This window comes from Triplophysa rosa, linkage group LG20, assembly GCF_024868665.1.
Source record: "Triplophysa rosa linkage group LG20, Trosa_1v2, whole genome shotgun sequence".
In the NCBI taxonomy this organism is placed as follows: domain Eukaryota; kingdom Metazoa; phylum Chordata; class Actinopteri; order Cypriniformes; family Nemacheilidae; genus Triplophysa; species Triplophysa rosa.
Genome location: NC_079909.1, coordinates 11,449,423 through 11,461,730, shown reverse-complemented (window position 1 = coordinate 11,461,730; position 12,308 = coordinate 11,449,423). Strand labels below are relative to the sequence as shown.

The 12,308-nt window shown below is 38.5% G+C and overlaps 1 protein-coding gene across 2 annotated transcripts in view; it reads left to right on the top strand.

Moving 5' to 3' along the window:
• Positions 1–12,308, top strand: part of rassf5 (Ras association domain family member 5) — a 39,448-nt gene that overhangs the window by 10,645 nt on the left and 16,495 nt on the right. For both annotated transcript variants that reach the window (XM_057362171.1, XM_057362172.1), the window contains exon 2: positions 4,040–4,170. In XM_057362171.1, the coding sequence (XP_057218154.1) occupies positions 4,040–4,170 (131 nt within the window). The remainder of the gene's footprint in view (positions 1–4,039; positions 4,171–12,308) is intronic.

Sequence of the window (12,308 nt, the reverse complement as noted above, 5' to 3'; positions counted from 1 at the left end):
GGTTAAGTCCGATACACTTCATTGGGGGCAAGTTGTTGGAATATGATCCTAGCTGGCATGTTGTGAGTCAATTAAATCGACCAATACATTTTCACTTCTTATTTACAGTACCTGTTAAACACTGTATTCAAGAGCAACACTGGATATTTTACACCAGATAAACTGGGCATTATGGGAAAGGGCTCGCAGCAAGGTTATAGGGTCAGTGCGTCAGCTGAGAGGGAAAAAATGCCAGAAAATGTTGCTGACTGAAGCAGAATCCGAGAAACAGAGAGCGAAAGAGAGAGACACACACACATAGAAAAAAGGGGTTGTTGGATGCAAATTGTAGCTCTAAGAAGGAACTGTGAATCCTGAGGTGGAAAATGCTGATGTATGGAAGACAAAGGGGGAGAGCAGAAATGTCAGAGGGAAGTGGGAGGCGAGAAGGCGCGTGAGGGACAAAAAGGCATCAGTGTTCTCGTCCCTCATAAACTCCCCCTCGCATTCCAGTTATTGCAGGGAGTTCGGCACAATATGAGTTCAGATAAATACCAAAATAATTTTACTGCGTAGACACAGTTCACCCGTAAGGAAGTAGCCATGTTAAAGTGGGAAGTGATGTTTTTAGAGGGACAGGCCCAGGGATGCAAGTATTTGCCCTACTGAAGGCATTCCTTGTGTGCCCAAATAAATATTGTGTTTAATGTGACAAGGGCAAGAGTTTGACCCTCTGTCACCAGCACTGTTTTTTATAACAATAAGCATTACTTACTGTTTATGTAAACTCCAAGTTTAATTCTCTGTCTATGGGGTTTTTCTACCATTGACCCCAATAGTACACGAGAACATGACAGATGATCTCAAGGCAGTCTTGAGTTTACGTGGAAATATCTACCTGTATGTTTGTATTATATAGTTTTGCATGTCTGTTGTTGACAGATTTATACAGGTATTATTGGTATCTTTAAATGAAAGGGGTGGTTTCCCAGACAGGGATTAGATTACACTAGGACTAGGCCTTTGAAAAATTAGAACATTTAAATAAGTTTTAAAAAAAAACATGCCTTATGAAAAACATTACTGGTGTGCATTTTAAGACAAAACAATGACACAGATGTATTTTAAGATGTGTCTGTGTAAGCTGTTTTCAGTTTAGACAGCTCTAACATTCATCTTAGTCTAGGACTAGCCTTAAACCATGTACAGGAAACCACCCTAATGTATAAGGTTAAGTATGTATATTTTAGACGTTTTAAGACTAGTAACCCATTTTTTCATTTTGTTATTCAAGTACATATTTATTGCTCCTGTGTAAGTAAAAAAAATGTCTCCATCTTTAATTGAATTTGGATCTATAATTTGGGACAAACATTCAAACACCAGACGAACAATCTTATCATGTATCTTAAAATACATCATCCAATCATATTCCACCTAGTCAGTCCTGAACATTAAGTATATATTGTATAAACCTTCATGCTGGGGACGCATCTAAAGATCTGTTAAATCTCGGCTTATCTTTATTGTCTGTAACCTCAGAAGCTGCCGGTCAGTAATACGCCCTTGGCGGCACGCTCCTCAGATTAATCGGGGTCAGGGGGTTCAAACTACACTGCAGTAAGGGCATATGAATATGAAGGGGGCGATGGGTTTAGTGAACATATGTCCAGTGTGTTTAGCATGCATGATTTGAAGGATCAGGTCATTGCAGGAGGCCACAGGAGTGTGCTATGAAAATCACTTGACATCTAAGTCTTAAACCATTTGGCTGTTGTATGCCTCCAGTTTTGTCCAGTTTTTGTGTGGACAAGCATTCGGCTCATTTTATTTTCCACCCGCTGCTGCACTATTTACTTCTTTTAAAGTAATTCCCATATTATCACTGTGTAAAGTTATCAGGGTGTTGCATGATTAAACTACACTGTTGATATAAAGCTGAGGTTAGAGGTGAGAGGCACAGCCGGACAGAAGACTCACCTCCTCCCATAATGCATTTCCTGACCCTGAATCGGTGTGTTTGGTTTGGACGCTCTTTCTCAGAGTCACGCTCAACACTCCCCTGAAGAATGATGTTTTGGTGGTGTTGCCGTGACGCGAAAGGGATGTCTGTTTTCCATGTGTGTTATCTAGGGCGTTTTTGCGTTCTTAATCTCCATTCTAAGAGATGTGCAACTCCCTGTTCTTCCCTGCTGACAGAGGCAATGTGTTTGGCACTGATAATCAATCTGCTGATAATTGATCAGCAGTTACTGTTGATCTGTCACCCTCATTGTGCCCCAGCTTATATTGCTGGTGTGTGGGGACAGATACACAACATCTGTGTGTCATTGAACGGTGTCTTGAAAGCAAAACGAAAGGTAAACACATTGGGCTCCGTGTTGTTATGTTGTAGATCACAGACTAAGACATCATGTACGAATGTCGGTTACTGTTCAGCTCTCACTGCAGGACGCAATGTCATGTAAAATCATGGTCAGCCTATGAAGGAACATATCCAGTGGCACTGAGTGTTGTTTCCTTGGTTACCGTGTGGCTGTGAGCAATGAATATGGATGCTCATGCATGGATTTTTTTATGCAGTTGTGTTGATTTTGGCTTCTGCCCTAATCTGAGGTCATTTTGTTCTCTCTGTTATGTTGCTTAAATAGAGACGTTTGCATGATGTGGGAAGCTAACTAGTGTTTTCTTTGATATGCTGGTTTCCAAAGCTAGTACATGGAAAAGGGCACCGGATGGGCATATGGGAGGAGAAAATGAATGGTCGTGTGTTAATGAAAAGTTTCTTGGCAGGCACTGAGCGGCAGCTGTCTGTTCAAGGCCTTTAATAACCTTTTTAATTGGTGTCTGTTAAAGGGATAGTTCACCCAAAATGTGCACTTTTTCCATCATTTACTGACCCCTCATGTCATTCCAAACCTGTATGACTTTATTCGTCTGCAGAACAGAAAATTCGATTTTATTTTAAGAACAATGGACACAATATGGAAGGGATGCAAAACCACTGAGACATTTCTCAAAATATCATCTTTTGTGTTACACCGTAGAAATGGTCACATACAGGTTTTACACTACATAAGAGTAAATAATTGATAACAGAGTTTTAATTTGGGGTAAATTATACCTTTAACTTTGATGTTGCGCTCTCTGATGCCATCTGTTGGTTGGCTTTTTTCAGTATGTGACCATTTTAAAATCCAGTCAATTCAGCTAAAGCTAATATTATTACTGTTTAATTGTATTATTGTTAAATATAACATAAAATATTAAATAAAGATAAACAGATGATGATAAACTCCCCTCTCATTTCCTTTCTAAAAACAGTTCAGAGTATCAGACACTAGATGGCGCCACACACAACAACCTTCTCAAAAGCACAATGTTCATCATCACTGTAATAAATGTTACAGCTTTTGAGAACTGAAATAGTCTTCCAATTTCTAGAAACATAGCTTGGGGTACAAATCTGTTTTAGGTGAAGTTAAATGAATAGGAAAATGTTTAACAGCTGTTATTGTGAAAAGTGTGTGTGAACCTCACATGACTGAATTCTTTTACATAATTCATGTTTATATAGAGGCACATCAGACACTCTGTCTAAAGGGTAAATGAGAGAGTGTGCAGTCTTTTCTGGATTTTGTACATTACATTTAAAGATAAACCAACGATAACATACATTTTTGTATTTTTATTTTTTCCTTACAATAGAAATGTAATGTACAATTGTTAAAAAAAACATGAATTAATCTAAACATTAATAAAAGCTGTTGAAGTATTGTCATTTTGAACTCAATGTTACCCTAATGTAAAGTGTCGCCCTATACTGTATATGAGCCAGATATACACATGATCAGCACTGACATGTTTCCCAAGGCATAGACATGGCTGACACTAAATAAACCACATGATCTGATGCTCCTCTGGCTCTTTTAACATTGGTGCTTTTTCTGGTCCTGAAGGAGTGTTGGCAGGCTTCACTGCTTCTCTAAACTGTGCCTTTTCTCTGTGTGATTCATGGCTCTTACTAACTTTGTGCACCTTGTTTGTCTCTGGCCATCAGACTGCAGCTACACATGTCATTTGGAGTGTCAGGGGCTTGTTCAGCTGGACTGCAACCAACTAGACCATCAGGCTGAGAATGTGTCTGCCACCACTTCACATGGGCCCATTGACACAAACCATCAGGAGACGGTAGGTTATTGTTTTTTACACACCACAAGAGAGCTCCTCCTCCTCCAATACTTTTTAAAGGTATTGTGTTCATTTTTAAAGGTATTATGTTCATATTATACTATTGTGTGTGTTTTCCCAAAGTCAGAAAAAATAGCAGGATTCAGTGCTCTAGACCAGTGGTTCTCAAACTTTTTCGTTGTAAGGCCCCCTTTGTGTAGAGTGCATCGCTTTGCGGCCCCCCAAATAAAGACTTATAATCTTAAATTTAACATATTTATTTAAACAAAAACATATTCGGTTATACAATGCTGAAACATCAATTCTTTTGTCTGGTGGTCTTATTTTTCTTTTGTTTGATTGCATAAAATCTATGATCAATTTCTATATTTCATAAAATGCCACAAAATCTGTGCCCCCCTGGATCCATTTTCCCTCGAACAGCTGGTCGCACTGTCACTGAAAATGAACGAAACGTTCAGATCTGATCACGGTGCAGCAAAGGGGTAGGGAGGGATGACCCTATTTATTAGGCTATAAGGTAAACATCAAACATTTTTATTGTATTAAATAAATGTATTGATCATTGCAGAATATAATTTTAAAAAGTATACATCAAATGCATATAGTTCAGTTTTACTTTATTATAAATGTGTGGCTGTTACAGCTACGTTAAGTGGTCATTATATCTTCTCCTTTTCCATCTCTCCAGGCCTATACTGCTCACATCAGAGATTTGCAATTAATTTTTGTAAAATAATTTATGTTTGTGTTTTTCAAACAGGGTAGTGTCAGTTTAAAATGACCCAGGCTCGTTCATTAATAATAAATAATTGATAATAAATTACATTGATGATCATGAATAATGTTGGGCTTGTTTTGGGCTTGTTTTTGGAGCTGCAGTTGCTTGTTTGTCTTGCAAAAGTTGGCAACACTGCTGCAGACAGACAGAGGTGAGTAGCCTAGGCCCGTCAGATAAACAGAGTGGATGTAGCCGCAGATGATGAGAGAAGATGAAAAGAACGACTGACAACTTTTTCGTTAAGAATGTTAAGTTAATGCCTGATCCGTCCGAAAATCATAACCAATGCTCTGACACGCTAGACTGCGACTAAATGGTCTCATTTTGCGACTATTTTTCCTGCCAGTGCGACACGTTTTTCTTAATGGTCGCACCAGTGCGACTGCCAATCTGAATGATATATAATTTTTGCGTATTATAAATTTAATGCGCAGAAATCTTAAATTGCGTAAGCGGCCTATTCAGTCACTCATTTACGTCTACCCTCCTTCAACCATTCTCTTATCTATCAGTGGCCCCGCCCCAAAGACGTAATTAGCGGGGCGAAGAGGCGAAGGACCGAAAGAGCAGACGAGTGAAGCGCTCAATTTCGCAATTTAAATAAATATGCAGAATATAAGAATTTCCCCGGCTAAGGTACAAACAGCAAAGATAACGAAATGTGTTGCGAGTATTGTATGCATGTTAAGCTAATGCAGGAAACGTGTTTAAACTTAAAAACGTAAAGCTCTCTAACAATACTGCAAAGCATACAAAACGTTATACATCACGCTAAATACTATATAAATACTTATAAATATAACTCGCTATTGATAGAAGCCAAACGTGTATCAATGCAGCTTTCATGAAGCATAATCACTTAAGCCGTGTGTCCACCGAGGCGGTTACGCCTGCGGCCAGCCTGTTTTTTTTTTCAATTGTTTTCAACGGTAAGGCCGCGCTTTAAAAAAAGCCATCCGTTGACGTTTTTTGTCCGCTCAGCGCTGGTGCTATGCGTTTTCCCCACAATCAGCGCTGGCGTTCGACCGGGCACCCAGAGTTGAAAAATGCTCAACTTTGGGCAGAACGCTGCGCCTGCAGCGGGCGTTTTCAGCCGAGCTCCTGCCGCGTAAATGCGCCCCGGTGGACACAGCCCCTTAAAGCCTTCAGGTCTCGCGGGTTGTTTGAGATATGCGCGCGCCCAGAGAGTCCGAGCACAAAATACTAAACAGAGTTCTCTTTCACGCCTTCTTACTCTGAAACGGACATATTAACACAAAATAACGTAAAAATTCCCATATTAACAAGAAACCTTGTAAAGGTATTCAGTTTCGTGACAAAACAGTTGGGAAACAAAACATGTGCGTTCCAAGTATATTGCGCGAGCTCTTAAAGGGGCAGCAGCAAAATAAAGATCTCTGTTTATAATGTTCATCAAACAACAAAGATTTTCTCTTATAGTAGTTGTTCACAACAAATAAAGGAAGAAAGTAGCTTTAAAGAAAGATGTGCTTTAAATATGGTAAAGTGTTGGAAGAGTTTACATGTACATTAAAAATAATTTAATCATAAACAATGATTTGTATTAATTTCTAATTGATTTATTAATGTATTAAATACATTTTAATGAAGTTTCAGTGATTATTTTTTCATACCTCACCCCACTACTCTAGTGCTATAAAATTAAGGGCTGGTGCCACCAACTAAACTTGGTAGCACCAGTGCCACCTCTCTCAAGTGTTAGAGCCCTGCTTTCTTGTAGAATTGTGCCTCAAATAAAGAACTTTATGTTGACCAGATTGTTAGTTAATCATTTACAAACCAATATTACCTATATTGACAGCGATTAAAAAAAAAAAAAAAAATAAAATAAAAAAAAAAAAGAAAAAAAATTAGGAAAAACAAAAATTTAAAAAAGAAAAACAAAAAAAAAAAATTTAGGTGCACCAGTGCAACCAGTGCAAAAAGTTAGTCTAGAGCCCTGGGATTCTATGAAGACGATGTGATGGTTGAAACAGAATTACATTAGTCTTGGGAAGTCAATTTACTGGGACATATTAGCATCCACTCAGCTGCGTGTCTGATGCTTGACTGCGAATTACCTTAGCAAGGAGTTTAGTTCCAGGTACAGAGGAAGTGACAGCACAGTTAGGACTGAGAAAAAGCAGCAAGAGGCAGCCTGGGGCACACTGTCCTCTGAGACACACACACACAGAGACAGTATACATTTCTTTGTTCTGATGAACACAGAGAAAGATATTTGGAAGAAGGCTTGTAACCAAACAGTTCTTGGCCACCGTTGACTACCACACTGTAAACCCGAATGTTCAAAGAAATTAAACAGTTTAAGTAGTGTAAACTTAATTTTATATAAAAAAATTCCTAACTTAAATGTTTTGAGTTCCTGTAACTAATTCTTACTTTTGAGTTAGTTTAACTTAATTTCAACAAGTTAATTCAAGATGATTTGTTGAGAATGAAATTCAGTTCGTAGCATGCTTTGCGTGAGACTGCATTAGGAAAGTAAATTTTGAAATGAAGTGTTATTTTATGAGTTTTTAGAAAGGAAAAAGCCTTGTTAATGATGAATGTTCAATTATCTTGGATATTTAGAAGAGTTTGTTGTGTTTTTGACTTTTGGGGTTACCATCGTTCAGAAGAGTGGTGCTTATGCTTAGGTTGTGGGAGGTGCAATAGCAGTCGTGTGTGTGTTGCATCACTCTCTGTGAAGGCTGTTTGTTAATTGTTGATGCAGCTGAACTGTTTAGGTTGTCTTAAGACCTTTCATTTATTTAGCTGTAAATAAAAAAAGTTACTTTGCTAAATGTTCAAAATTAGAAGGAGTCAACAACAGTACAACAAACTCAAAACTGACTAGTTTTGCTTACTTAAAATTGTTCAAAATTAAAAGGAGTCAACAACAGTACAACAAACTCAAAACCAACTTATTCGGGTTTACAGTGCATAGTAGGAAAAAAATACAATGGTAGTCTCAAAAGTGCCCCAGAACTGTTTGCTTTCCTACATTATTCAAAATATATTTTGTGGTCTACAGAACCAAGACATTTTCAAGGTAATTTTTCTACTATGGTAGTCAATGGTGGCCAAGAACTGTTTGGGGACAAGCATCCTTCCAAATATATATTTTTGTGTTCATCAGAGCAAAGAAATGTATACAGATTTGGAACAAATTGAGGGCGAACTGTTCCTTTAATGTATGTTAAGTCCAGCAGAACAAGCGGATAATGAAACAAACTCTTTCTCATCATGTTGTCTGCATATTAATGAAAAGAGCCATTTTATCAGACATTTTATTTGTGATGGCAGCCTGTCTGTCTAATTTAAAGTCCTCTTCTGTCTCTTTCTCTCTTCTCTAAATGAGGTAAAACGCTAACCCAGCTGGCCTGTGATGTCAAAGAGATTGAGAGTTGTTGAATATGAAGCTGTCAGCAGAGGGCATTATGGGTTTTTCTCGACGGAATGAAATCTCACATTATTGCGCTTTATACACGGGTCAGGAAACTACAGATTGCCTCGCTGATTTGATGCTGTTGCACAGAATGACTGATTAGGTTAGATGTATACATTATAAGGCTGTTTACAATTGTCTGTCATTCCAAGTCTCACCACAGGGGGCAGACGTGTGCAAATATATTATGCAGGGGGTTTTGCACTTCTGCGGTGTGATTTGCATGTGAATGCCTCCATTACATGAGTGTGTGGATGTCAGGTGCTCTATGAGTATTGTTTGCAATAAAGCACATGAAACAACCCCTACATAAGTTATTTATTTCATTAGTACAGATCAAAGCTTTTAGTGGTCTGTCACATTGAATGTGTGTCAATCCATGTATCTGTCAATCATTACATATTGATTCCACAAAAAATACAGCAAAGAAATTTACTGTATACTGTTTTCTTATTTAAGTTTAAATGGAAAAGAAAACGTGACTATTTTTTACCAAAGTAAATCAAATCAAAAGGAAGTAATTTTTTAATGAAATGGAAAGAGCGACAGATCACGACAGGCATGGATTACATTGACTGAATCCTGTAAAATGAATCCCAATGTAATTATCATTACTGCTATTGAAATACACCTGAGAGACCCTTTATTCTGAGCTTAGACAGACATTGGAAATGCACAGTAAATGCAGACGGTCTGTAAAGAGTGCCTCATAACTTAATTACAATGAAGAGCAGCTAGACATCCATCTTTGACTACAGGGACATTACGGACCTTTACCGCCAGAAGCATCTATTTGAACAGAGCCGTTTCATAGCCACACCAGTGCCAGGGGACTGGGGGAGGACCATTGACCTTATGTAGATGAGTCACAGCGTGTGTGTGGATCTCAAGGGCATTCATCGAAACAACCCACTGGCCTAAAGATCACTTGTTATTATAATGCCATTTTATGCCTGTTTGTGCATGTGTTATTGCCTCTGTGACAGAATGAAAAAGTAGTACACACAGGAAAGGAAAATCAAACATTGTTTGAAAAATTATTTGTTTCACCTTTAAAGTTAATATATTTTCTCTATGTCAGCAATATGTACAGACAACTATTAATATTGCGCATTTTTACAAAAGTGAAACTGAGAAATCATGTCTTCTGAGGCTAGCTGTAAAAGACAAACCTTCAAGCAATATTGTTGTGGGTATGTTGTTATTATAAGGAAATAAATGTAAGACCTATCAATCATAAATCACGCTCATTAATGTTTTTGAAGTTCAAATATTTATCCCCCCTTTCTATTTTTTTTCCTTGTCCTTGTCTCATAAGAATACAAAATGTTCCTCATGCACATTACCCTAATGTCCCTCACATCATGCAAGCACAGTGCACTGGCCCTCTTGTTCCCCCTACGGCCTCAACATTAGCCCGGCGAGTGTCAGAACCTCATCTCTGCATTAGCATTAACAGTTCGCTTCAGAATATGTTTCACTCATGGCAGCACAACAACACCCTACAGTCAGAACGTTACAGGCACCAGAGAAAGGAAGACCACCATTAGCTAAAGCAATTCTCCACCCTGAGGTTGTGTTTATACCTCCAGTTTTGAACATCCTCCCGGCCACCATTAAAGATAAACTGATTGGGTGGGGTCTCTGGAGTCCACTGCACCATCAGGCACACATATGAATACATTTGCAGGATTATTTTATTTTATGGGTGTTAATGAGAGTGTTGTTGATCGTGTGTTGAGGGTATGTTTGTGAGCTTTGTTTTCCCAGCTGGTGGATGGATCATCGGCTTTGACTTGTATGGTAGTGAAGATAGGCTGTTGTCATCTCTCATACACTTCCTTTTCCTGTCCTCGGGTGTGTACACGCACACAGCAAACACACACTTTATAATGTCGCGTGCACTACAGCTCCCTACAAGCCAGGATAACAAATTAGAAATCAAGAGCAGTTTAGCAGAAAATGTGCCACTTATAGCTACATATTTATATCACCATTTAAAAATCGCCAGTGTTTTATACAACATCTTTCTTATTATGGAAAGCTTAACTTAAAGGGATAGTTCACCTAAAAATACAGGTACTGTCATCATTTATTCACCCCCATGTTATTCAAAACGTGTGTATCACTCGTTGTTCTGTGGAGCACAAAAGAAGATATTATGAGAAATGTCTCAGTGGCTGTGTCCATCCAATAGAAGTCAATGGGGTCCAGTGTTGTTTGGTTACCAACGTTCTTTAAAATATCTTCTTTTGTGTGGAAGAAAGAAAGTCATGTTTGAAATGACATGAGGGTGAGTTTTTTGGGTACATGTACAGTATATGTAGACTTAACTCTGTTATCTGAAGCCAGAGATCGTGGAGTAAGGTTTATATTGTACAGCTTTTACAAATGAGCTGCATGGCCTCCATTTATTTAAACTTTATATGTACATATATTTAGACACAGAGCCTACAATATATTATATAAATTCTGTTTCAATTTTTTTCTCTCTTCCACTGTAAAAAACGCACTTAGACAACCCACGCAGAGCAGTGTATGTGTTTTACTACATCTCAGTTCACCAGTTATGAAATCTGCCTGTGCCCTCACGCATAAGCTTCCGAGCCTTGCGTGGTTTTCAGGAATGAGCAGGCAAGCCTAAGTTTACTCCACAATCGCTTTAGAAATGCCCGTAGAATGAAACACTCCGGGTGCTTCCTACAAAACACCCTAAAATAAGCCCAAAGAATGAGAAGCAGAAAACATTGCACTACCTGAGCTTTTTTTTGTTGTTGTTTTTTAGTAGACTCAAAAGCCAAAGACTTGCATATACAATCACACGTATCGCTGCTGTCCTTCTGTAACCTTGTATCTCCATATTTCGTGATTTTTATTTTTTGCCATAAATAATTATTATTATTAGTCACCCTTCATGTTTGTCACATGCTTTTGCAAATATGTAACCAGTATTAAAAAGTGCTTGTCAACTTTGACAACACAGTTTTTAATCATTTAAAAAGTACAGTGTTTTTCCATTTCCTTAAAAACAGCGAATTTGGACATACTGTACAAGGTTTGTGAACAGTGACTGTATGCTTGTTATTTCACAGGAAGTCATGCACCAAATAATCTGCTGCATTTACTCGCACAGAGTGTTTGGTTCATCAGCTACTAATATTTCAGACTGCATCTAGACCTAGACTCTGAGGCTGTAATGATCGATATTATAGATGATAACAGCATTATAGCAGGAGCGTATGCGGTTCTGTATCGCAGGTTAAGCATATACTCTTATTCTTCTGCACACTTTGTGCATCACCAAGCGTGGAAACCAGAGACTGACTGTATTATTAAACGAGGTGCGAGAAGGAGAGAGAGAAGTGTTAAGGCTTTTTCAGAAGCGTATCCTAACCACATTTAACGCCACTGTGTAACTAAAGCTGAGTCCAGTGTATGGTACTTGAGTATCACTGTCATGATCCATCCAGGTCTCCGATTACTCTTCACAGATTGTGACATTTGCACAATACCAAACCAATTACAAAAGCATTTGGGATGAGCGTTTGGACAAAAATTGCAGGAAAAATACACAGCAGCTGGTATCCTGAAGAGAAAAATGCCTGTGATTGTGAGATGAATTTTCATTATCACAGACATTGACCACCACAATGCCCCAAGCTCTCTATAAACACTCGAATGGCCTCTTCGTTCCATACTTCAAATAGCAGTGAGGCAACTGTACAAGCCTGTATTCAACAGTGACAAATGAGGTCTTTCAACTCGTATTTTATATGATGATGCCTCGCAGGAGGTGCCGCTCAGGTTAGTCTGTCCGTATCGGCACCCTTGCGGTTTCAGCGTATCGCTTTTGTGCGGGTGATTTTACTTTGATCCATGGTATTGATTATATTTTCCAGGCACCCGCAT